Source organism: Coregonus lavaretus (assembly GCF_964263955.1).
Source record: "Coregonus lavaretus genome assembly, chromosome: 11".
Classification (NCBI taxonomy): domain Eukaryota; kingdom Metazoa; phylum Chordata; class Actinopteri; order Salmoniformes; family Salmonidae; genus Coregonus; species Coregonus lavaretus.
Genome location: NC_139998.1, coordinates 26,142,227 through 26,167,285, shown reverse-complemented (window position 1 = coordinate 26,167,285; position 25,059 = coordinate 26,142,227). Strand labels below are relative to the sequence as shown.

The 25,059-nt window shown below is 43.4% G+C and overlaps 1 protein-coding gene across 1 annotated transcript in view; it reads left to right on the top strand.

The window, feature by feature from the left end:
* Window positions 1-12,935: 12,935 nt before the first annotated feature.
* Window positions 12,936-25,059, top strand: part of LOC311136983 (SH3 and multiple ankyrin repeat domains protein 3-like) — a gene marked incomplete at both ends in the record, with an annotated part of 327,765 nt that continues 315,641 nt past the window's right edge. Inside the window, 1 exon segment of the mRNA XM_084171316.1 lies at window positions 12,936-13,226. Coding sequence (XP_084027442.1) covers window positions 12,936-13,226 — 291 coding nt within the window.

The window sequence follows — 25,059 nt, the reverse complement described above, 5'->3', positions numbered from 1 at the left end:
GGCTCCACGCAAGATCTCACCCCGTGGGTCAAAATGATCACAAGAACGGTGAGCAAAAATCCCAGAACCACACGGGGGACCTAGTGAATGACCTGCAGAGAGGTGGGACCAAAGTAACAAAGCCTACCATCAGTAACACACTACGCCGCCAGGGACTCAAATCCTGCAGTGCCAGATGTGTCCCCCTGCTTAAGCCAGTACATGTCCAGGCCCGTCTGAAGTTTGCTAGAGTGCATTTGGATGATCCAGAAGAGGATTGGGAGAATGTCATATGGTCAGATTAAACCAAAATATAACTTTTTGGTAAAAACTCAACTCGTCGTGTTTGGAGGACAAAGAATGCTGAGTTGCATCCAAAGAACACCATACCTACTGTGAAGCATGGGTGTGGGAACATCATGCTTTGGGGCTGTTTTTCTGCAAAGGGACCAGGACGACTGATCCGTGTAAAGGAAAGAATGAATGGGGCCATGTATCGTGAGATTTTGAGTGAAAACCTCCTTCCATCAGCAAGGGCATTGAAGATGAAACGTGGCTGGGTCTTTCAGCATGACAATGATCCCAAACACACCGCCCGGGCAACGAAGGAGTTGCTTCGTAAGAAGCATTTCAAGGTCTCTCTCTCGCTCTTTCTCCTCTGCCCTGTAGGATCAGTTGAAGTGGAGAATTCAGATCATTAAGCATGATGCATTAGCTGATCCATATCTCACTGCACCGTAGCACACAGCTAAAACAACACTACACGTCCTCACTCTGCTCGTGATGCTTTTCAACTATTTCCAGCCTTCCCCAAAAAAAATATCTTGGCTTAAATGCGAATAAAACACGGAGGTAAGCACCTTCTTTCAGATTAACTCCGGGGCTCCATGCCTGGGGTCTAGTGTTTAGGCTGGGATGAGGCATGGGCTAAATCACCCTGCAGTGCATGGATCACAGTTTATTGGAGCACACTGGTGCAGATGGATATGGAGGACGTGCTGTGTCCTTGCCACCACTTGACACACTAGATGTTTAAGGATGAGAATATAAATAAGAATATTGCCTGCGGTATACAATAAATCACCTGATCATACTGCTAGAGATCAACTAGGGATTATACATACCACAATACATACCCCTCTGTAAAATGTCATTGTAAAAAAGGCCGTCCTGCTCCTCCCCTCTCTACCTAACTTCCCCTCACAGTCCCTTCAGTTTCCCTTAAATCCCATTAGTTTAGCTGTTCAGCCTACCTAGTTATCCCTCACCCATCATAGCCCTGCCATTCCCAACCAATCAGAGTGCTTGGAAATACGCATCTGGACACTGCACCCACCCATTCAGGTCAGAGTGTTATCGTAGTCTGAAGGTAGAAGACGCATGTTTTTGAGGACTTTTTATTGTTGACAGTAACACGAATGTCTGAATGTTGTGCGTGGCTATTTGAAGAATCTCAAATATAAAATATATTTTGATTTGTTTAACACTTATTTGGTTACTACATGATTCGATATGTGTTATTTCATAGTTTTGATGTCTTCACTACTGTTCTACAATGTAGAAAATAGTAAAAATAAAGAAAAACCCTTGAATAAGTAGGTGTGTCCAAACTTTTGACTGGTACTGTAGCTACAAACAACAAAATATAATTTCATAGTAAATAGCCTGAAGTCTGGTCAGATTTTACTGGTGCTGTGCTCTTCCACAGTTAATCTCATTATGGACATCTTCAGATAGCACTGTATGGTGATTACATTGCATTAAAACTACTCTGACATGCGTATCTTGGTATCCGGACCAATTAGCCTAGGGATAAGCTAAAGGTGGTCTAGTGTGTTAATGTGACCCTAGGTGACCTGTCTGTGTGCCTGACAGCCGTAACATCTGTTGGAGAGCAGCGTGAAGCTGGCTCTTAGGGGAGGCGTAAACACTTATCACATTCACTAGAGTCAGTCCACAGGCTAAATAACTGCAAAGGCTGTCAAAACAGTCCCTGTCACAATTTTCTCTCTTTTACACTTCTTTCTGTCTCTCTCTCCCTCTTTATCTATCTTTTCCCTTCCTCACTCTGTCCTCCTCTTTCTCTCCTCCACTCTATCCAACACCCCATCTCACCTCCCCCCCTCCCAAATCTCTCCATGCAAGGCAGGGATAAGGTAGGACTATATTAGGGTTGTGTTGGTGTTGGGGCTGTGTTAGGGTTGCGTTGGGGTTGTGTTGGGTCTGTGTTAGGCCTGTGTTGGTGTTAGGGCTGTGTTGGGTCTGTGTTAGAGCTATGATGGGGCTGTGTTAGGGCGATGTTGGTGTTAGGGCTGTGTTAGGGCTGTGTTGGGGCTGTGTTGGGGCTGTGTTAGGGCTTTGTTAGGGCTGTGTTGGGTCTGTGTTAGAATTATGATGGGGCTGTGTTAGGGCGTTGTTTGTGTTAGGGCAGTGTTAGGGTTGTGTTGGGGCTGTGTTAGGGCTGTGTTAGGAATGTGTTGGGGCTGTGTTGGATGATAGGGCTGTGTTAAGGTTGTGTTAAGGCTGTGTTAGGGCTTTGTAAAGGGATGTGTTGGGGCTGTGTTGGGGCCATGTTAGTGCTGTGTTAAGGCTGTGTTAAAAGCTGTGTAAAGGCAGTGTTAAGGGCTGTGTTAAGTGCTATGTTAGGGCTTTGTTAAGGGCTGTGTTAGGGCTCTGTTAAGGGCTGTGTTAAGGCTTTGTTGAGCCGGGCTGTCTTAAGACTGTGTTGGGGCTGTGGGCAGAGCAGGGCCAGTTGTCATGCTGTGACTCTCCTCCTGTAATCCTTCAGTAGGAGGGTCCTCTGGAGCCAAGGAGACATCTTAGAGTGCATACATTGCACTGCTTCCTCATGCCACTCTGCTTGGCACCGCCTTAAATAATTAACTTTGTTTTCACAGGGCTGGAGAGAGAGGGAAAGAGGGAGAGGGGGTGAGATAGATATAGATAGGGGATGAGAGAAAGAGAGAGGACGGGAGGTATGGCTATAGTTCTGGGGGTTGAGGCAGGGTGTGTTTGGTATGTTTATAATTCCTCATGATGTTGTTGAACATTGGGATGGGGAGTATGTTGGCTGCAGTCATATTACACTGATACTTCCACAAGTCCTTAGCATAGCCTTAATTTATCTCTGCTACAGCTAACATGTAGGCTAGTCAATGTACCATTTCTACAACTCAACACCGCCCCATCTTCAACCACTTACTCCAGGTATTTTCTATGCTCCCCAATGCCTCCCCCTGTCCAAGTCATAGTGTATGATCCCACAGTCTACTGCTGGCATTTATTTTCTCCTCTCACTATCAAACACACTTGTTGTTCCCACAATGTTCCTCAATAAATGCTCTTAGCAGCTACTGCGCTAAATATTAGCATAGTATGATGCAAGGAGGGTGAAATCCTTCTGCTAAACTATCTCTGACTAGTCTCTATTCTTTACTGTCTGAACATCCTACTGCTCCAGCCCAAGCACTTTGGACAACATTCCCCTGCAAATGGGGAAGAAGAGTTAGTCACATTATTATCCAACTGCAGTAAATAGACAGCATATGGGCAGGATAGCCTGGAAGTCCAGAAATTAAGTGATTAATGCCTCAATGGACCCCCCTTCAAGCTAATGAGCAGTCATTCTGAATGCAACGTTCTAACAGTGTAATTCATACAGTTCCTTTATGCTATTGCAAAAATAATGATTTGGTTGTGTTTATGAAGGCCTTGGGTAACATTAGAATACTTTATTTTATTTTATTTCAAAAAACACAATAGCATTTTCATTAGTTTATGTTACTTTAGGCTATATGTAAAAACACAAAAAACACAAAAATACAAGTGTTCAATACATATTATTCGTGGAGTGCCTTTGTTACAACTATGAAACAGAAAGTGTATGTGTTGGAACACGGTAACAACTTCTTTTTATAATGTAAAATGTAAATAAAAATACCTCAACCCCTACGACACACGGTCAAGACGGGCGGTGAAATGATGAAAACATTAGTAGCCTAAACATCATTATAAGAGCCAAGTGGCTTTGATAAATAGTGAAACTCAGCACAAAAATAAATAATGGCATTATAATTAAAATAAGAGTTCGATATGACAGCAGTAAAAAATAGACAATTATTGTCAGCTCATTTAAGAGTTGACACAGTTTTCCTAACTTTCACTTGCTTGACACACTTTGACATACTGTACCTTTGTTTGGTTGTAGTGCATAATAGTGTCAGCTTTTCTCTTTATTGTGTCCCCATCTTCTTGTCATTATTCAGCAGCGTTGTGGAGTACAACTGCTGTGCAGGTGCCCACCTCACTTTGTTCATGGTGCCGGCCAGAGATTTCTCCCCTTGCCAATGTAAGGTTCCACAAGCCCCATCACCACATTCTCTGACACTCACTCACCTGCTGCCCGGTGTGGATATTTACCCAGATATTGGAAGCATTCAGCATGTACAGTTACGCACGCTCTCACTGTGTAGGCTACTCCAAGTAGGCCAGAGTAGACTGATAAGGCTGCTTGGATTTGGTGGACTGATATAGGGTACATACCATTTTAAGATTATAATTAGAATATACCAATACAACAGAATGGCCCATCCGCCCTGTTCTTCATTCAGAATGAGTGATTACATAATTATAATTAACACTTTTTTCCATTTGTTCCAAAATTTGGTTAGTTTCCATCCTATGGTTGCCCCTTCAGTGAGACGTCTCCATGGTACAGCCAGGACCATGGAGCAGCAGCAGGGCTTTCTTTAATACTCCTCTTGTTGAGAAGCTCTCTGCAGGGCAGGACCCTTATGGGAAATAATAAGCTGGTGTTTCAGCTACATATTAACTTCTCATGAAATACAGTGTGATTCCTACAGACTCCTGTACAGGGAGATGATTCAGAGCTAGAAAACACCCACCCCCACACACACACACACACACACACACACACACACTTCACTGCAGAGTGAGCTGAAGCAGGAGAAACATCCTTTGATCAGCTAATACCAATAACTTTACAAAACACACACAGTTAGGAGAGAGCTGATAATAGATATGGATGCTGAATGTTATTTATTAGTGGTGTAGAACAAGACTGCTCTAGGAAGAGAGAATGGAGAGATATGAGGAGGAGTGGCATCAGGGAGCCATGTCCTCATCAGGCCCCTGATGGCTGACACAGAAAATATTTACATTCACACACACACAGCCATATACACTGAGTGTACACAACTTTAGGAACTGCTCTTTCCATGACATAGACTGCCCAGGTAAATCCAGGTGAAAGCTATGATCCATTATTGATGTCACTTGTTAAATCCACTTAAATCAGTGTAGATGAAGGGGAGGAGACAGGTTAAAGAAGGATTGTTAAGCCTTGAGACTGAGACATGGACTGTGTATGTGTGCCATTCAGAGGGTGGATGGACAAGACAAAATATTTAAGTGCCTTTAAGTGTGTCAAGAAATGCAACGCTGCTGGGTTTTTCACATTTCCCGTGTGTATCAAGAATGGTCCACCACCCAAAGGACTTCCAGCCAACTTGACACAACTGTGGGAAGCATTGGCGTCAACATGGGCCAGCATCTCTTCGGAACACTTTCGACACCTTGTAGAGTCTATACCCCGAAGAATTGAGGCTGTTCTGAGGGCAAAAGGGGGTGCAACTCAATATTAGGAAGGTGTTCCTAATGTTTTGTACACTCAGTGTATATAGACATAATACTGTTCATGCATTTACACACCATACAAATGTACAAGTACATACAGTACACATTCACATCCAGAGGAAGAGAGAGACAGATAGCTGGAGAGCTAGTATCAGTCAGATAATGACTAGTCCTACACCACAGGGTATACAGTATTATAATGTTATCTGAGCTGAGCTGGGCCAGGGCAGAGCAGAGCGTTCCAACCGAGAGAGAGGCAGAGCAGAGGGAGGAGTGAAAGTTAACGCCTACATGGTACCGCCATCGATCTGACACTGAGAGACCCTGTGACTAACATCACATCAGTTACTCAGTTCCAGTTGGGTTTTGGTTCCCCCCTCTCCCATCCCTCACTCGGGTGTGATGGACATGGGGAAACTGTTGTGATGTATCTGTTGCTTGATTATTCTTTACATGAATTGATTCTGTTCAAACTTTGTGCCAGTCCACTGGCTGCTGGCATTTAAATCCTGTGGTTTGACAGATGGTTTTAGTTTGACTGTGGAATGAGAAGAAGTTAGAGACTGAATTATGTGGTAACAGGTGAAATGGTTATCACTGCTTTGATGCTTAACTTTCAACTGTAACAGTATTCATCACAACAAACACTCCGGCTGCAGTCTAAACACTTTATTTTTACCCCCTCAGCCCTTGAGCTAGCCACTTTCCCTCGGGGGAAATCCCTGTCGAAACTGGATGCAGTTTGATTGCCATGTTAAGTGGTGGTCCAATTCACAAACTTTGCCCCTCTGCAATCGATTTAGCACGTGGGAGCGAGTGAAGAACTTTGGTCACTTGCGGGGTTGATACGACTCCCGAGTGGCGCAGTGGTCTAAGGCACTGCATCGCAGTGCTAGCTGTGCCATTAGAGATCCTGGTTCGAATCCAGGCTCTGTCGTAGCCGGCCGCGACCGGGAGACCCATGGGGCGGCGCACAATTGGCCCAGCGTCGTCCAGGGTAGGGGAGGGAATGGCCTGCAGGGATGTAGCTCAGTTGGTAGAGCATGGCGTTTGCAACGCCAGGGTTGTGGGTTCGATTCCCACGGGGGGCCAGTATGAGAAATTGTATGCACTAACTGTAAGTTGCTCTGGATAAGAGCGTCTGCTAAATGACTAAAATGTAAATGTAAACATGACCCACAAATCAATGCAAACTGTAGTCACATGTCAAACTCTAGTGGTCGTGAAGTGACACATTTTATCAACAAGGCTGCATTTTCGGCATGTCAGCAAGCTAGCTTGCTAAAAAATATATATAGACAACATTAATTTTAGCGTTGGCAAATTGGCTTAGTCTCATAGTGAGGAGCCTATAAAACATAGATTCATAAACATATTTTTTGGAATTCTGAAATGTATTGGAATAAATGACCAAACTACAAAACTAGCTAGCCAACTAGGGGTAACTGTAGCTAGCTACCTGACATTCACCTGATGTTACAAGAACGTTCCCAGGCAACATTTAGTCTGTTTTTTAAAGGTTCCCAGAATGTTTCATTATGTTGTGGGAACAGTTTAGTGGAAACATTGTAGGGACATCACAAAACATATGTTCCCAAAACATAAAAACTGTCGAGTTGTGCAGATGATTATGCAATGTTTCTTTTAGGGTGCAAAAATCATGCACCTGACATTACGAGAACGTTCCCAGAACACATATTCTATGTTCTTTAAAAATTCCTAACACATTTCATTAGGTTGTGGTAACATTATGGTTCCCAAAACACTAAAACTGTACAATGTTTAAATTAGGTTGAACAGGACATTCCCTTAATGTTGAGAGAATATTCTTCTGATATTACAAAAATTTGCAAAATGTTCCACAATTTCCAAATAAGTTGGTTTTATGATGTTTATAGCATATTTGTTTAAGGTGTAACATAATATTCCGTTGATGTTCATGCAATATACATTTCACTTTGTCTTGGAGGTCCTCAGAACATTTCAAGAACATTTAGAAAATGTAATATTTTACCTAATATTACCACAACATTCTCAGCATGCAAATTTGTAGCTCCATAAATCATAACAAAGCATAACAAAGCAAACAATTTCTCTCCAGATTTAATAGAAAATTGCATTTTAGGACTTTATTGTAGGCCCACTACAAGGTCATACAGACACAAATGGCATTTTTATTTATATAATTCATAGGTCTTTTGAACAGCATTTAATCATACAAACACAACCATATTTTTTACACGTCATATGATGACGAACTGTGGGGTTTGAATCAGGGGTTGAAACCGGTTCAGGGAACAGAACTGAAAACTGAAAATTAACAAAGTTTTCAAGGAACAGAATCAGAACCGGGAACGAAAGTGATCTATACTGTTCCGGAACAAAACCATTATATTAAAAGCATGGGAACCGGTTAATAACGTTATTTTACATTCCGGGCATTTTTTTCCAGTCCCGCAAAAAAACGCAACAAAGCACCTATGCAAAGCCCTCCCTCTGTCAATCAGAAACTTTTAACAGCATCTGCCTACCAAATGAAAATATTTGCCAATGTGTGTGTGTGTAGGCTACCTGCCCCTCCGAAGCATAGCTGTAGCCTACTGACGTTACAAGCGTGATTCTGAATATAGGAAGATAGATTTTTAATTAGAGAAAAATGGATTCACTTTTTCAATGATAGATAGGGATACAATAGTTACCACATTTCACATTGGATTTATTAATTACAAAAAAGTAAGACGTGTTTTTAATTCTGGTGCCTCTCTGTTTACACAAGCTTGTTAGCTAGCTAGCTTATCTGGTCCAATGTCAAGCCAACTCTGAAGTTCAAAGACATTCAAAGTTCCTCCATAGAAGCTGCTGCTCCGTAGATATAATTCTGTTAGCCTAATTCAGATAATGCATGTCATCACAAGATGCCCAGCGCTTCAAGCCAAGCCCCCTCTTCCACCCTTTCTTGCTCTTTCCCACCCGCAAAATTTCAGTTGCATCTCCCGCCCTACACTTGTCCTTCCTTCATGCATGTAAACAACTCACTTTGCTATAGCTTGCTGCTCCATAGCAAGCTGTTATATCCGCACTGCATGATTGGTGAAGTAATTAATATTGAGCTAAATGTAAAAAAATATGATTTCAGAGGTTTAAAAAGGAACAGAAAGGAACGATATCAACCTGTACTTTTTTGGTGTTTTGAACTGGTTCAGAACTTTCTTTTGCTGGTCGAAAAAAAATAACAATGGCTCTGTTCAAAACTAAACAATTCCATACCATGGTTTGAACCTGCAATTTTTGGTAACAAGCCAGGTCTTTTATCCTCTGTGCCAGCAGGGAAGCTCTCTTGCATCTTATTTTATCAGTATATAGCTATGGCAGTATGGTCAATCAGGAATTCCTTGCTTCCTTTTCAGCCTTCTTAGACATAACTAACCCAGGGATATACTGGTAACTTGGTTATTATCGATCACTTCAACCATCCTCTTTATATGCTGCATACTTCTGGGCCCATATTTGCAAGGTATCCAAGACTATGAGTTCCTCAAAAAGTTATACAGCTGCACCATCGAGAGCATCCTGACCGGATGCATCACCGCCTGGTATTGCAACTGCTCAGCATCTGACTGTAAGGCGCTTCAGAGGGTAGTGCGTACGGCCCAGTACATCACTGGGGCCAAGCTTCCTGACATCCAGGACCTATATACTAGGCAGTGTCAGAGGAAGGCCCAAAGAATTGTCAAAGACTCCAGTCACCCAAGTCATAGACTGTTCTCTCTGCTACTGCACGGCAAGCGGTACCGGAGCACCAAGTCTAGAACCAAAAGGCTCCTTAACAATTTATACCCCCAAGCCATAAGACTGTTGAACAATTAATCAAATGGCCACCCAGACTATTAGCCTTGTTTTTCCACCGCTGCTACTCTCTGTTTATTATCTATGCATATTCACTTTTCAAATTACCTTGACTAACCTGTACCCCCGCACATTGACTCGGTACCGGTAACCCCTGTATATGTAATTTTCTTGTAACTTTTTGATTTGATTAGATTTTTTTGCTTTAGTTTAGTTCGTAAATATTTTTTATTATATTTCTTGAACTGCATTGTTGTATAAGAGCTTGTAAGTAAGCATTTCACGGTAAGGTCTACACCTTTTTTATTCGACACATGTGACAAATACAATTTGATTTGATTTGATTTGATCTAGGATCACTTTCGCTTTCCAGATCATGAAAAATAAGCAAGAGTGTCTCAAAGTAGGAATTATATCGAGTGCGTTTTGTAAAGTTGGGTGAGTTGAATACTTTTTTGAACAGTCCAATTTTACACAAAGTTGTATTTCTGACTGGATTTATGAATCTGGACAAAATGAGGCTCAGATATACTCTTTTAGTAGAGTATTTCTGAGCCTCAATTTCACTGTTTATTTAAAAAGAAACATGGTTAAACAATATATGGGATTGAACCTAAAATATTTGGATCTGCAGACAGATCATTAACCACCAGGGAATAGCTTTGGCCTTGCAGGGTTTTTTCAGTCTAATATGGTCAATCAAGTCAGATCAAATTAAATGTTATTTGTCACATGCGCCAAATACAACAGGTGTAGACTTTACCATAAAATGCTTATTTACGAGCCCTTTCCCAATAATCAGGACACAGAACACAATTTCTGAGTGATTAAAATGTTCCCATCCTCTTCATACAGTGAGGGAAAAAAGTATTTGATCCCCTGCTGATTTTGTACGTTTGCCCACTGACAAAGAAATGATCAGTCTATCATTTTAATGGTAGGTTTATTTGAACAGTGAGAGACAGAATAACAACAACAAAATCCAGAAAAACACATGTAAAAAATTGTATAAAGTGATTTGCATTTTAATATGGGAAATAAGTATTTGACCCCCTCTCAATCAGAAAGATTTCTGGCTCCCAGGTGCTTTTATACAGGTAACGAGCTGAGATTAGGAGCGCACTCTTAAAGGGAGTGCTCCTAATCTCAGCTTGTTACCTGTATAAAAGACACCTGTCCACAGAAGCAATCAATCAATCAGATTCCAAACTCTCCACCATGGCCAAGACCAAAGAGCTCTCCACTGTCTACTGTCTAATAATAATGAAATAATAATAATAATAAAACCTACATTAACAGCATTCAAAAAGTAGTTGTATTGTATTTAAGAAGCATATTAATACACAAGAATACAATTTATTTAAAGGAAGCTCTATCCAACTAAAATCACATTGATTTAATCATAAAATACAGTGTTACAAGTGCACAGCATATGAAGAAGATGGAAACATTTTAATAATTCAGAAATTGTGTTCTGTGTCCTGATTGATCATATTGGACAATAATAATAATAATAATATGACAGTTATCCCCTGGTGGTGCAGAGTGTTAATGATCTGGCTGCAGAGTTGAAGATTGCAGGTTCAATCCTACATATTCTTTTACGGTGAAATTGAGGCTCATATACACTCTACTAAAAGAGAGGATGTCTTTATTTTGTCCAGATTTATAAATCCAGACAGAAATGAAGAATTTAGACTAACTGTAAAAAATTAAACATTGTGTAAATATTGACTGTTGAACTTTTTAAAAAACACACTTGATATAATTCCTACTTTGAGATGCTTAATATGGTTCCCCCTGTCTTGTTTTTCATGATCTGAAAAGCAAAAGTGATCCTAGATCAGCGCTCATAGTCTTGGATACATTGTAAATATTGGCCCAGAAGTACGCAGCATATAAAGAGGATGGGTATTTCCCTGGGTTAGTAATGTCTTAGAAACCAAACATTGCAGGTTCAACCCCCACATGTGTAAATTGTCAACATATGGGATGAAAAACATAGTTGTGTTTGTATGATTAAATGCTGTTCAAATGTCCTATGAATGAAATAATGTGCAGATTGTCAACATAAGATGTGTGAAAAATATGGTTCTGATTTAAATGTCCTCTGAAATTAAAATGCCATGTGTCTTAACATCACCTTCAAATGCAAATTGCCATTAAATCTGGAGAGAAACATAATGTAGATGAATTCCAATCTAATTTGAGGAGCTACAAATTTGCATGCTAAGAATGTTGTGGTTAAATATAACACTTTCTAAATGTTCTGAGAACCTCCACAACAATGTAAAATGCATATTGTGTTAACCAAAAACAAATATGCTATGAACGTCATAAAAACGGACTTATTTGGAAATTGTGGAACATTGTGCAACCTTTGTGAATATCACAAGAATATCCTTGCAACATTAAGGGAATGTCCTGTGCAACCTAATTTAAACATTGTATGAATGTCATCCCAACTGAACATATTTTGTGTTTGGGGAACCTATCTCTTGTAATGTATCCACACTGTTCCCACAACCTAATTAAATATTCTGGGAACCTATAGAATTAAGAAAGGCTGTTGTGTCAACATTCTTGCAACATAAAAGGAATGTTTTGTGCACCCGGATACAAACATTATCTGCTTTGGGCAGTTTTAGTGTTTTGGGAACCTATCTATAGTCATATCCCCACAATGTTCCAACAACCTAAAGAAACATTCTGGGAACTTTTTAATAACAGACAAAATGTGTTCTGGCCTGGGAACATTCTTGTAACATCAGGTGAAAATAAATATTGTAGAATCATCCACACAACTGGACAGTTTTTGTGTTTTGGGAACACATCTTTTGTGATGACCCCACAATGTTCTCACCAGACTGTCCCCACAACCTATTGAAACATTCTGAGAACCTTTAAAGAACAGATTAAATGTGTTATAGGAATATTATTGCAACATCAGGAGAATGTTTTATACAAACATTCTATAATCATCAGCACGACTGGACAGTTTTTGTGTTATTAGAACATTTGCCGTGACCTAACGAATGTTCTGGGAACTTTCACAGAACCAATTTTGGTTTGCTGGGTCTCTTGTTGTGCCTAAAGGTGACCGAAGGATCTACTCAGAAATGTACTTTTCAGAAGTCTGCTTCTTATCTAATTAATTTATATTGAAGTATGTATGCCATTTGGAGATTGTATTATTATGTTTATCTTCTACTAAATCATTCAGAGTAAAATTATTTGTACACCATGAAGTAATTATCTATTCCTTTCTGCAGTTATCTCTTCATCTCCTCTCAGTTTTAGTCACACATCCCCTCGTTACTTATCTAAATCTAACATCGTTTTCTTCCCTCTCTCCCTCCCCCTCTTCCTCTGATCTTCTGTTGCCCCCCATTTCGAGTGAGAGCGGTTTGTGTGTGTGGAGTAAGCGAGCGCAGAGCGAGCCCCTCACACGGAGCATGCCTCTGCGTCCTGCAGCCGGCAAACATGAGCCAACCAACTCTCCACAGCAGGACCAGCACACACACACACACTCACACCCCCCCTCCTACACACACACCAACGGCAGCCAGGGGGCCAGCTCTGACAGCGGCAGCTCACAGGAAGAGGACAGTGGCATTCCTGTTTCTGTCGGTGTTTTCTCTTTCCGTCCCGCTCGGGAGCGGAGCCCCAGTGCAGGAGGAGGCATGGAGGAGCCACAGGGCAACGCGCTGGTGATCCGCATTGGAATACCAGACCTGGCACAGACGGTGAGTTACAGCGTCACTCATACTGTTGGACTGGGTTGGACTGCTACTGTTACTGAGGGAGAGAGCTACTGGTGCCTCTCTATCTATCCCTTTCTGTCGGATCTCTCTATCCCCTTTATCGCTTTCTCTTTTCCCCCTATAGTCTCTCTCTGCAGGCTTTTTTCTTTCAGTCTTTTTATCAGTCTTTCCCTCTTTCTCTCTTGCCTTCACTGCCTCGTTCTATCTTTCTCTCTCTGATATACACTCTCGCCTACTCTATTTGCTAATTTGCTTTTAGGATTGCTTGCCCCCCCCCCCCCCCCCTCTCTCTCTCTCTCTCTCTCTCTCTCTCTCTCTCTCTCTCTCTCTCCTATTCTATAATTCTCCCTCTTCTATTCTATCTCTCTCTTTCTCTCTCGCTAATAAATCTCTGTCTTCATTAGCTCAGCTGCAGCCGACTTTGACAACTGAGCACTTAGAGATGGAGGAAGGGGGAGGGAGGGGGGAAGAGATGGAGGGAAAATGGAGGGCGGGAGAGAGGGAGGTAGAGAAAGTATAAGGAAACAAGTAAAGGTGGAGAGAAGAGCTGTGAGTGGCATTGTTAATTCAAAGAGCAGAGAGAAAGACTAATAAACATACGACTAATAAAACTGAGAAGAGAGTTACATTCTCTCTGAATTGTCAAACTTATATATTTTGTGTGTGTGTCGGTCATCTGTGTGTGTGTGTGTGTGTGTGTGTGTGTGTGTGTGTGTGTGTGTGTGTGTGTGTGTGTGTGTGTGTGTGTGTGTGTGTGTGTGTGTGTGTGGGTCTGTGCATGCGTGCTCTGGAGGTGTTTTTCCTGGGGCTTGGATATAGGTATGTCCCCTGGGATGAAGGTTGACTGTTCCAGGCTTTGACTGGTATCCTAGGCCCTGTTCCCCCAGGCTCTGGCTCTCTACAGTAGCGGTGCATAGGTAAAATCACTAGGGAAGCCAAGCCAGGAAAAAAGACGTATTATAACCTATGTGTTGTGATAATTGCGTTATTTGCTCTATAACCTGTTAGTTAGTCAATGTGATATAATAAAGCCGAAACAAAAAAAAAGATAACAGTCACACAGGGCAGAATAAATTCAACCACACATTTGTTTCATCACAAAACTGGAGAGCAACATCTGTCCGGTGAAGTACACAAAGCAAATATTGCATGTTACAAACAGTTACATGACCTAAAGCATGGTCAAGCAACATTTTCAGACTACTAAACAACTATTGATTTAGAACCACTGATGGCTAAAATGCTTGCTAGCCTAACTTCCTCATATGGGCAACCATGAGCCAGCTAGTTAACGTTAGCCTACTATATTGAACTTCCATCCTCTCAGGCCAGTGGTAGAATGTATGAATTTATGGTTGGATCAGAATCAGCGTTGTAATCATATAAAATCATAAGTCCAAATCCCTATCTCCATCCATGGATAATTTAGGAAAGGGCCAATTTTAGCTAGCTAGCCACCGGAGGACAACGACACAATTTTTTTAATTTCTGTCAATGACGTTTTGCTTTTGATGTGATTTGTGTGAAGCAAAAATCCAAACTGCCTTCCCTTGACACTTTTTTTTTGGTACGCCAGGACCATTCACAGTTGAGCTCAATTTAGTTTAGCTCAATGATGATTGGCTGTTCTTTCATAAATTGTTTTATCATTGATGCCAAATGCTCGCTGAGTTCTGTTGCTATTGAATTCAATGTTCTTTTTGACCAGACAGCATCAGATGCATGGGCTACACATTCTGAGGCAAAGGGGCGCTGTTTCACTTGATCGGATGCTTTCTCTGTTGAGATAGATTCAGCCACTTGCGAATTGAAGGAACATATGTGAAACACAGAGACGAAAGATAAATTATTTTATGTAAAATAATGTATTGGTCAACTTTTGGGGGAAGCCTGGCTACCCTTCGCGTCCATGAATACATGCCACTGGCTCTCTACTTGCCTGCTGCCTGCCTGCTTCCTGCTGTTGGTTGTTGGCTGGCTAAATAACTGCAGAACCACTGTTCAAATCCCTTCAAGCATTTCTCGTACGTCACTATGCATGGACCCCTTCTCTGAACTACTGTGTGTGTGTGAGTACATGTATGTGGGATCTTACATGTGTGCAGTGTGAGTGTGCGTGTGTGTGCCTGCGTGCACGTGTGTGTGTGTGTGTGTGTGTGTGTGTGTGTGTGTGTGTGTGTGTGTGTGTGTGTGTGTGGCAGAAGGTGGCAGGGGATAGAGCAGATGTCCAGATGATAATAAGGCTGTGTGTGTGGCAGAAGGTGGCAGGGGATAGAGCAGATGTCCAGATGATAATAAGGCTGTGTGTGTGGCAGAAGGTGGCAGGGGATAGAGCAGATGTCCAGATGATAATAAGGCTGTGTGTGTGGCAGAAGGTGGCAGGGGATAGAGCAGATGTCCAGATGATAATAAGGCTGTGTGTGTTTCAGCCCCATTTTCCCGCTCCCCTCTTTTCTCTCTTCTCTCACCAGCCAGACAGACTCAGAGCCTGAGTTGGCAGACTGACATAGAAGGATATATAGAGAGAGAGAGACCGAGAGAGAAAAGCGAAAGAGAGAGAGAAAATAGATCAATTAAGACTGAGGGATGGGTGGAGGGATTGAGGAAGAGAGAAAAGGATGGAGGGAGAGAGGACACTCAACAGGGAATTCCCTCATCGTCATCTCTCTCTCTCTCTCTCTCTCTCTCTCCACTGCAGGGCTGTTTGGGGCCTTAGAGGTTGGAGAAGGTTGTACTAAAGGTGATTTATGTTTAATGGAATATATTAGCCTTGTGCTACCTTTAACCCTTTTCAAATCAATCTGCACTGGAATGGTTGGAAAATATGATTTCTGTTTTTTGTGACAAGTCTATATAGAGAGCCATGTAATAGGTATCCCATGCCATGGGGATATTTTACACAAGAATACATTTACATTTACATTTACATTTTAGTCATTTAGCAGACGCTCTTATCCAGAGCGACTTACAGGAGCAATTAGGGTTAAGTGCCTTGCTCAAGGGCACATTTACGTCATTTAGCAGACGCTCTTATCCAGAGCAGAGTGGGATAACCACTTTACACATTTTTTTTTGGGGGGGGGTAGAAGGATTACTTTATCCTATCCCAATAAATAGTTAGTAAATAAATAGTTAGTAAATAAAAAAATAAATAGAATAGTTCTATCCCAGGTGTGATTGTTTAACATGAAATGTTACTCCTATGGCATGTTGTGGCATGCGATGTGTAATAGCATGCTTATAATGGAAGGTGGTGGCCTGGAACTCTATTTACAGTAAATAGGGCTGGGAATTGCCAGGGACCTCACGATATTATCACGATACTTAGGTGGCGATACAATATGTATTGCAATTCTCACAATTCTATAGGTATTGCAATTTCATACTGTGATTTTATTGCAATTTGATGTCCACCCCCCCCCCGACCCGAGGGCCCAAAGGCATTACAACGGTATACTGTTGTTACTGGCTGTTACCATCTCCCATTCTGGCTGTATGGGCTCCCAATAATCCTCATTTATTGCTTTATCTTAACCGTTAGGAGGTTTAGGACATGTCTGACCAGTGGGTCAATCTGAATCAGTAGTTCACTAAAAGCAACAAAGCCTAGTAGTGGAAGCACAATTATTGAAATGGTGTTTCCTGCTTTACAGTAGTTTGCTCAATGGTGTGTCCATCCCACACACTCACCCATTCACTATGAGGTTGTCTGGTTTAAAAAAGAAGAAATCTAAATAAAGAAAAGCTAAATGGAATTCTTAGTTACGGTGAAGGAATTGTGTAATGTTATTTAGACAGTATCAAAGCCTCTGCAGATTATCTTAGATGAATCATATGAGTTACTAAAGTGTGTGATATGAATTCACTGAGGAAGGAATTGACTCTGTGATGTTTTTTCTAAGAATGAATAATAGAGTAATGTGAATGTGATACAGTCCCACAGTCATCTGGTCAAGGACAGCTAGCTCTGCAGCAGAATCCACTAAGGAAGAGGGTGAGGATGCTGGTGACTGTCTATATAACAACAAGGCATGACCTTTTCATTACCGTGATGTAATAAAACCAAGGCCATAACTACATATGAGGACTTCTGTCATTTTTTATCATTTGAAAATATAATAATAATAAAAATATACACTGAGTGTATAAAACATTATCATTCCATGACATAGACTGACCAGGTGCATCCAGGTGAAAGTTATGATCCCTTATTGATTTCACTTGTTAAATCCACTTAAATCAGTGTAGATAAGGGGAGGAGACAGGTTAAAGAAGAATCTTTAAGCCTTGAGACAATTGAGACATGGATTGTGAAAGTGTGCCATTCAGAGGGTGAATGGGCAAGACAAAATATTTAAGTACCTTTGAACAGGGTATGATAGTAGGTGCCAGGCACACCGATTTGAGTGTGCAACTCAATATTAGGAAGGTGTTCTTAAACCTCTTAGATGTATAGTCCCCTGTTTTGGAGACCTGCATGGTTTTGGTATATTGGTATATTCCCTATAGGCTTACATTAAAATGCAATCAAAAAGCAAACAATACAGTTCTAATAATGTCATTCGTTATTAGCAGCCAAGGTGATAATGGCTGGGGTAATTTTTGATTGTTTTTGTTTTCTCTAAATAGCACTTGAAAGTGTTTTAATTGTATTGAAATGCAGTAAATAAGCTTAAACTTTCAATAAAAAAAACGAAAGGACCTCACTAACACTCAAACCCTGATTAAGGCCCTGAATACAATGTTACACTTACAGTACTTTGTTGTTGCTACTGCCCCGGGCCCGGTTTCCCGATAGCGATGGAACTTAGGCTTACAAGTGCTTTAACCATGTATCTTTCCCACAACAGCCAAAGAAGTAAGGTGTTTCCCAAAACACCACGCAGAGAGAACGGTCGCTAAGTGCGTCGTTGGAGTATGTGTCGATACTGATAGCATCGAAAGAAAGGGAGCACTGCTCTCACTGATCAGCTTTCTCCATTCAAAATTCACAAAACTGACGACGGATCAGGTCCTAGAGAGATATCACCACCTACGGCTGCAAATATTGAGGCAGCTTTTTTGAATGCTTACCCAATACAAATGCACTAAATCACCGAATTGGCACATCATTGCGTATGTTGTGACAAATTTCAGACAGCAGCCTACAAGTAGCAAAATATAACTGAATTGATTGAACATGAAAAGTATTTCTATATGATTGAAACAGGCCTATAGCTTACTGTTTATATTTTAATCCAGTCATCTCGTTTTTCATTTGAAGCATATTTTTATACGTCGCTTGTTTGTATCAATTATAAAGACATTGTTCACTTTGTACAGTATGTGTAGTCCACTTTGTTCTGAAGTTATTGCTGTCACAGACAGACAGATAAACCATGTGATTCTATGGATCTTCTGTGTATAAAATCTAACGATGCTCTTAGCTGTTCTACGAGTGGTCTGAGGCAGGCGTTAGATTATGAGTGTTTTCAAGTGCAACGTTAATAACGATGGTTTTGAGAAACAGCTCAGAGATTTAAGAAGGTTCTAACGATGAAATTAGCCTTAAGATGCTTTTGGGAAATCAGGCCCTGGTGTTGTTGCTACTGCTGGTCAATCTGTTCTAGAAGACACATGAGAGACTGTTTGACTATGTGATAATTATTATGGTTGTGGTATTAAGTCTTATTATTTTTACCATGCAATTTGGGCCATTAGATACCCCTGAAAATATTAATCATAAAGATTTTGTCTTCTCTTGGCATACTATTTTGCTGTTGGTGTTGGATTAAGATATGCATGTTGTGGGCTCGATTCCCATTTGCATCAGCTCCCGAATTTGCTGCAATAGCATCTGTTTTAGATCCTGGGGATTTTTTGCACTCAATATAAACTGTAGCATTGACTTCAGTGTTTTAGTTTTTTCCCCATGCTGTTGCCTGCCTAGCTGAAATGATCTGGCCTATGGAAGCTCAGACACTGCATGCTGTGTGGTCAGGACTGGGGGAAAAAATGAAGAGGAGTGTCACGTACATTGAGTACAGGATTGGACCAAGGTGCAGCGTGGTATGCGTACATGTTCGTTTATTATATAAACACAGACAAAACAACAAAAGCAACGTAACGTGAAGTTCTAAAGGCTAAACATCAAACAAGCCAAACACACAGAAACATACAAAGAATTCTACAAAGAATTCCCAGAGACCTCTGAGATTCTCTGGCTATGAACAAAGCCATACTCTACACAGACACACACGTGGACTTACACGCACACACACCCACGCGACAAGCCCTAATGCCATAACGCAGTATGCCAAGGGACTGCTCTTGATGTGGGTAAAGACGTAAAATAAAAACACATACAGTAGCCTAAGGAATACACCATCAACTACACACACCGCCAGGTTAGAGGTCTTTACGGATCCACCTGTAGCTGAATACCCGAGACCCGATCCGGGACACAAAATAATGTTACGGGTCTGGGTCGGATCTGGTATGATTGTCACGGGTCTCGGGTATGTGTAATTTTAGCTCACTTGCCTGGAATGACCCGTACAGATCCGAACACGACTGCTGAGTGACAGCAAAGGTGCGTACTCCGGCCGCACCAACCTGACTCATTAGGGGAGGGTCCGGGTGGGCATTCAGCCTTTTTGGCGGCTCCGGCTCTGGGCGTGACGACCTTTTCCTTTCTGCCTCCCCGTTGCACCCCTGGTCCGGTCTGGACCTCGGCGCGATGCTTCCCCTCTCAGTCCTCCCACGATGCACCAAGCCCTGTCTGGACCCTGGTGTGGGAGTCCCCGACCCTGGAAAGGGGCTGACGTCTGGGCCTGGACCGGCAATCCTCCCGTGATGCACCAAGCCCTGTCTGGACCCTGGTGTGGGAGGCCCCGACCCTGGAGAGGGGCTGACGTCTGGTTCTGGAGTGGAGCCACTGACCGGAGCTGAACTGGACCCCGGTGGAGCGGACTGCTCTGGCTCTGGACTGGAGCAGCTGACCAGAGCTGGACTGGGCACCGGTGGAGCGGACTGCTCTGGCACAGGAGTGGAGCCGCTGACCGGAGCTGGACTGGGCACCGGTGGAGCGGACTGCTCTTGCACCAGCCGTACCGGGCTGGGGACACGCACCACTGGTCTGGTGCGAGGGCCAGGCACGGGCCGTGCCAGACTGGAGACACGCACCACTGGTTTGGTGCGAGGAGCAGGCACGGGCCGTGCCAGACTGGAGACACGCACCACTGGTTTGGTGCGGGGAGCAGGCACGGGCTGTACCGGACTGGAGACACGCACCACTGGTTTGGTGCGGGGAGCAGGTACGGGGCGTGCAGGACTGGATACACGCACCACTGGTTTGGTGCGGGGAGCAGGTACAGGGCGTACCGGGCTGGCGACACGCCCCACTGGTTTGGTGCGGGGAGCAGGTACGGGCCGTACCGGACTGGATACACGCACCACTGGTTTGGTGTGGGGAGCAGGAACGGGCCGTACCGGACTGGAGACACGCACCACTGGTTTGGTACGGGGAGCAGGTACGGGGCGTACAGGACTGGATACACACACCACTGGTTTGCGCGGGGAGCAGGTACGGGGCGTACCGGGCTGGCAACACGCACCACTGGTGTCCAGGTGGGGAAGCCCCGTACCTGCTCCTCGCACCCGGCCAACATAGATCTACAATATCTAGATCTTACACATAGAAGTTCACACCCTGACCAAACCAACTAAAGAAAACTGGGCTCTCAAGGCCAGGGCGTGACAAGGAGAAAAGAAAGGGATAGAGAAGAAAGAAGCGAAGACTACAAAGAATTCCCAGAGACCTCTGAGATTCTCTGGCTATGAACAAAGCCATACTCTACACAGACACACACGTGGACTTACACGCACGCACACCCACGCGACAAGCCCTAATGCCATAACGCAGTATGCCAAGGGACTGCTCTTGATGTGGGTAAAGACGTAAAATAAAAACACATACAGTAGCCTAAGTAATACACCATCAACTACACACACCGCCAGGTTAGAGGTCTTTACGGATCCACCTGTAGCTGAATACCCGAGACCGGCAGGCCTTTATGGTAGAGTGGCAAGCGGAAGCCACTGCTCAGTAAAAGGCACATGACAGCCCGCTTGGAGTTTGCCAAAAGGCACCTAAAGACTCTCAAACCATGAGAAACAAGATTCTCTGGTCTGATGAAACCAAGATTGAATTCTTTGGCCTGAATGCCAAGCATCACGTCTGGAGGAAACCTGGCACCAGCATGGTGGTGGCAGCATCATGCCGTGGGGATGTTTTTCAGCGGCAGGGACTGGGAGACTAGTCACGATCGAGGGAAAGATGAACGAAACGAAGTACAGAGAGATCCTTGATGAAAAGCTGCTCCTAGCGCTCAGGACTTCAGACTGGGGAGAAGGTTCACCTTCCCAACAGGACAACGACCCTAAGCACACAGCCAAGACAATGCAAGAGTGTGCTTCGGGACAAGTCTCTGAATGTCCTTGAGTGGCCCAGCCAGAGCCCAGACTTGAACCCAATCAAACATCTTTGGAGAGACCTGAAAATAGCTGTATAGCGATGCTCCCCATCCAACCTTACAGAGCTTGAGAGGATCTGCAGAGAAGAATGGGAGAAACTTCTCAAATACAGGTGTGCCAAGCTTGTGGCATCATACCCAATAAGATATCAGGCTGTAATTGCTGCCAGGTGATTCAACAAAGTATTGAGTAAAGGGTCATATTTCAGTTTTTATTTATTTATAAATTTGCAAAAATGTATAAAAATCTGTCTATGCTTTGTCATTATGGGGTATTGTGTGTAGATTGATGAGGGAAAGAAAAACAATTTAATCCATTTTAGAATAAGTCTGTAACGTAACAAAATGTGTAAAAAGTCAAGGGGTCTGAATACTTTCCGAATGCATTAGTCTACTATAGCAAGAGTCTGCTTGGTTGGTTGCTGTCTCGTCTCTCCCTCCCTTCTCCCTGTGTCACTCACTCACAGTACAGCCCCTCCCCTGCCTGCTAGAGCGACACCTCTCTCCCTCCTCTCACGCTTTATCAGCTCCAGTTAATAAAGTAGTTTAAAAATGACTTTTCTGCTGCTTCCCTCCCTCGGATCGGACCAGTTCTGTATCCGACCAGGTCTATATGAAACAGGTCTAGTCCTCGGGTCCGTTCGGAACGGGTCTCTATATTTACAAAAGTAATTTATGCATATCGGGTCCGGGTGGGAAAGCCCCAGGTCCATTTCGGAACGGGTCCAACTTTTTGGAACCGTGAAGACCTCTAAGCCAAATAGATAGACATAACACACACACACACGCACACACAGGCGCGAGCACACGTTCGTACAAACACACACATACGAAATTAGGTAGCCAACACACTAATTATGGTAAAGTACATGAAGATTACACACACCCTGCTGTGTGTGAGGGGTGAAGAGAAAGATGACAGGCATGTTCTAAGGACTGTTTCACAGATGGAAGTTGGCAACGTGAGCAAGAGTGTGACGTCATCTGTATAACGAATAAGCATTTGTTCCGGTTGCAATGTTGATATCCTCTTCTAGCTCAGACGTCTGTTCTTTCTTTCCGTTTTCCTGCACCATGCATCTGGCCCTCTGACTAGCCCTCTCCTCCGCATGCTGCTCATGTAGCGTGCACCTACACACACACGCGCGCACACACACTCACACACACACACACACTGGACACACACATACACACTGCACACACACACACACTGGATACACACACTGAACACACACACACACTGGGCTATGCTGGGTCATCCTTCCCTCTCTGGACAACAGTTGGCAATTAAGTATATGGAGGGAGCAAGGGAGAGATGGAGGGAGACAGAGAGAGGGAGATGAAGAGACTCAGGAGAGAGTTGGGAGGGAGACAGAGAGAGGGAGGTGAAGAGACTCAGGAGAGAGTTGGGAGGGAGACAGAGAGAGGGAGGTGAAGAGACTCAGGAGAGAGTTGGGAGGGAGATGGAAACTGTCTCATGCCACAAGCTGCTGTGAATGAGCTAAAAATAGTAACAGGGGACTGAGGTGCCTACTGAAGAGGAGACACACACCGCCAGGAGATTTCTGAGTGTGTGTGTGTGTGTCTGTAACAGATTTAACTTCAGTCAAGCTGTCTGGGTCAGAAGGGTACACTATCTGCACTGTAACATGAGGACTGAAATGGACTGAAACTGTTGGTACTGAAACAGCAGCATGACTTTTAGATATCAGTAAAGGTGAAAACGTTCCCTGATACTGGCACTCTCACATCGGCTACACTATGGGTTTGGAGCATTACTGAAATGATCTCCACTGAAACTGAATCTGCAGCTTCAAGGCTGAAATAGTATAAAGTGTTTGACAATAATTAAACTCTACTGTGTTACAGATGGGACTAGAGAAAAAGTACTGTAAGTCTCTCTGGATAAGAGCGTCTGCTAAATGACTGAAATGTCAAATGAAAAATGTAGAGAGCTCAACACCCTCTGATCAGTCAATGATCTGCACTACACCACTAGAGCTAAACAGCACAGGCATGTTTAAGTGCAGTGCATGCTGCTAGGATATATCCGCAGTATAATGGTGCCTCTCTCCCCGTCTTGTCCCTGTATGCCGCCCTCCCCTCACCCCAACTTTCACAATGTGTGGCTGTTTGTTACAGAATTCAGTCCCCATTTCTCTGTGTGTTGTGGGTCACCCCCTAAGGCTGTAGAAGCTCTTCTGACTGATGGAATATTTTTCTTCCCTCTATTGACTTGTTACCTCATCTTACTGCTATAATATGCTACCCTCCTACTGTATCTGTTTCTTATTGGAGTGGAGAGAGCAGGATACTGAGAGTCAGACTAGTGACTGAGATGTTCTCCAGAACAGTGTGTGTGTGCAAGCTTGTGTGTTTGAATCCCAGTTGACTGACATTAACAGTAGGTCTGTTTGGCGTGTGCTGTCTCGCCTGTCAGTGATGGGAGATGAGAGACGGTTAAATTGCTGAATAGGGGTATGTGTGTGTCTGGGTGAGTGCATATGTGTGTGTGTGGGGGGGGGTTGGTTAGAATGAGAGAGATTAATGGCTATTTTAAGGCTATATAGCGAGATCATGTCATTCAAATCTGACAGTGTGTGTATTTGTGTTTGACTGCGTGTGTGAGTGGGTTGAGGGGGATAACGACATCACTCTTCCATGTTTCCTTAGCTTCTGGCCAGTTTTGGAACAGAGAATGAAACATTCATCCCTCTCAGTATTGCTTTATTAATGTGTGTCAATCTCTTTGTGTGTGTGTGTGTGTGTGTGTGTGTGTATGTGTATGTGTGTAATTTGGGCTGTCCATGGTTGTTTATAAGTGTGCATGAGATATAGAGAGAGAGTGGAGATAAAGAGAAACAAAAAGAAAGAGAGGCAGTGGGAGAGGGAGAAAAGGGGAGGGGTGGGAGAGGGAGAAAAGGGGAGGGGTGGGAGAGGGAGAGAAGGGGAGGGGTGGGAGAGGAAGAAAAGGGGAGGGGTGGGAGAGGGAGAAAAGGGGAGGGGTGGGAGAGGGAGAAAAGGGGAGGGGTGGGAGAGGGAGAAAAGGGGAGGTGTGGGAGAGGGAGAAAAAGGGAGGGGTGGGAGAGGGAGAAAAGGAGAGGGGTGGGAGAGGGAGAAAAAAGGGGAGGGGTGGGAGAGGGAGAAAATGGGAGGGGTGGGAAAGGGGGACAAGGGGAGGGGTGGGAGAGGGAGAAAATGGGAGGGGTGGGAGAGGGGGATAAGGGGAGGGGTGGGAGAGGGGGACAAGGGGAGGGGTGGGAGAGGGAGAAAATGGGAGGGGTGGGAGAGGGGGACAAGGG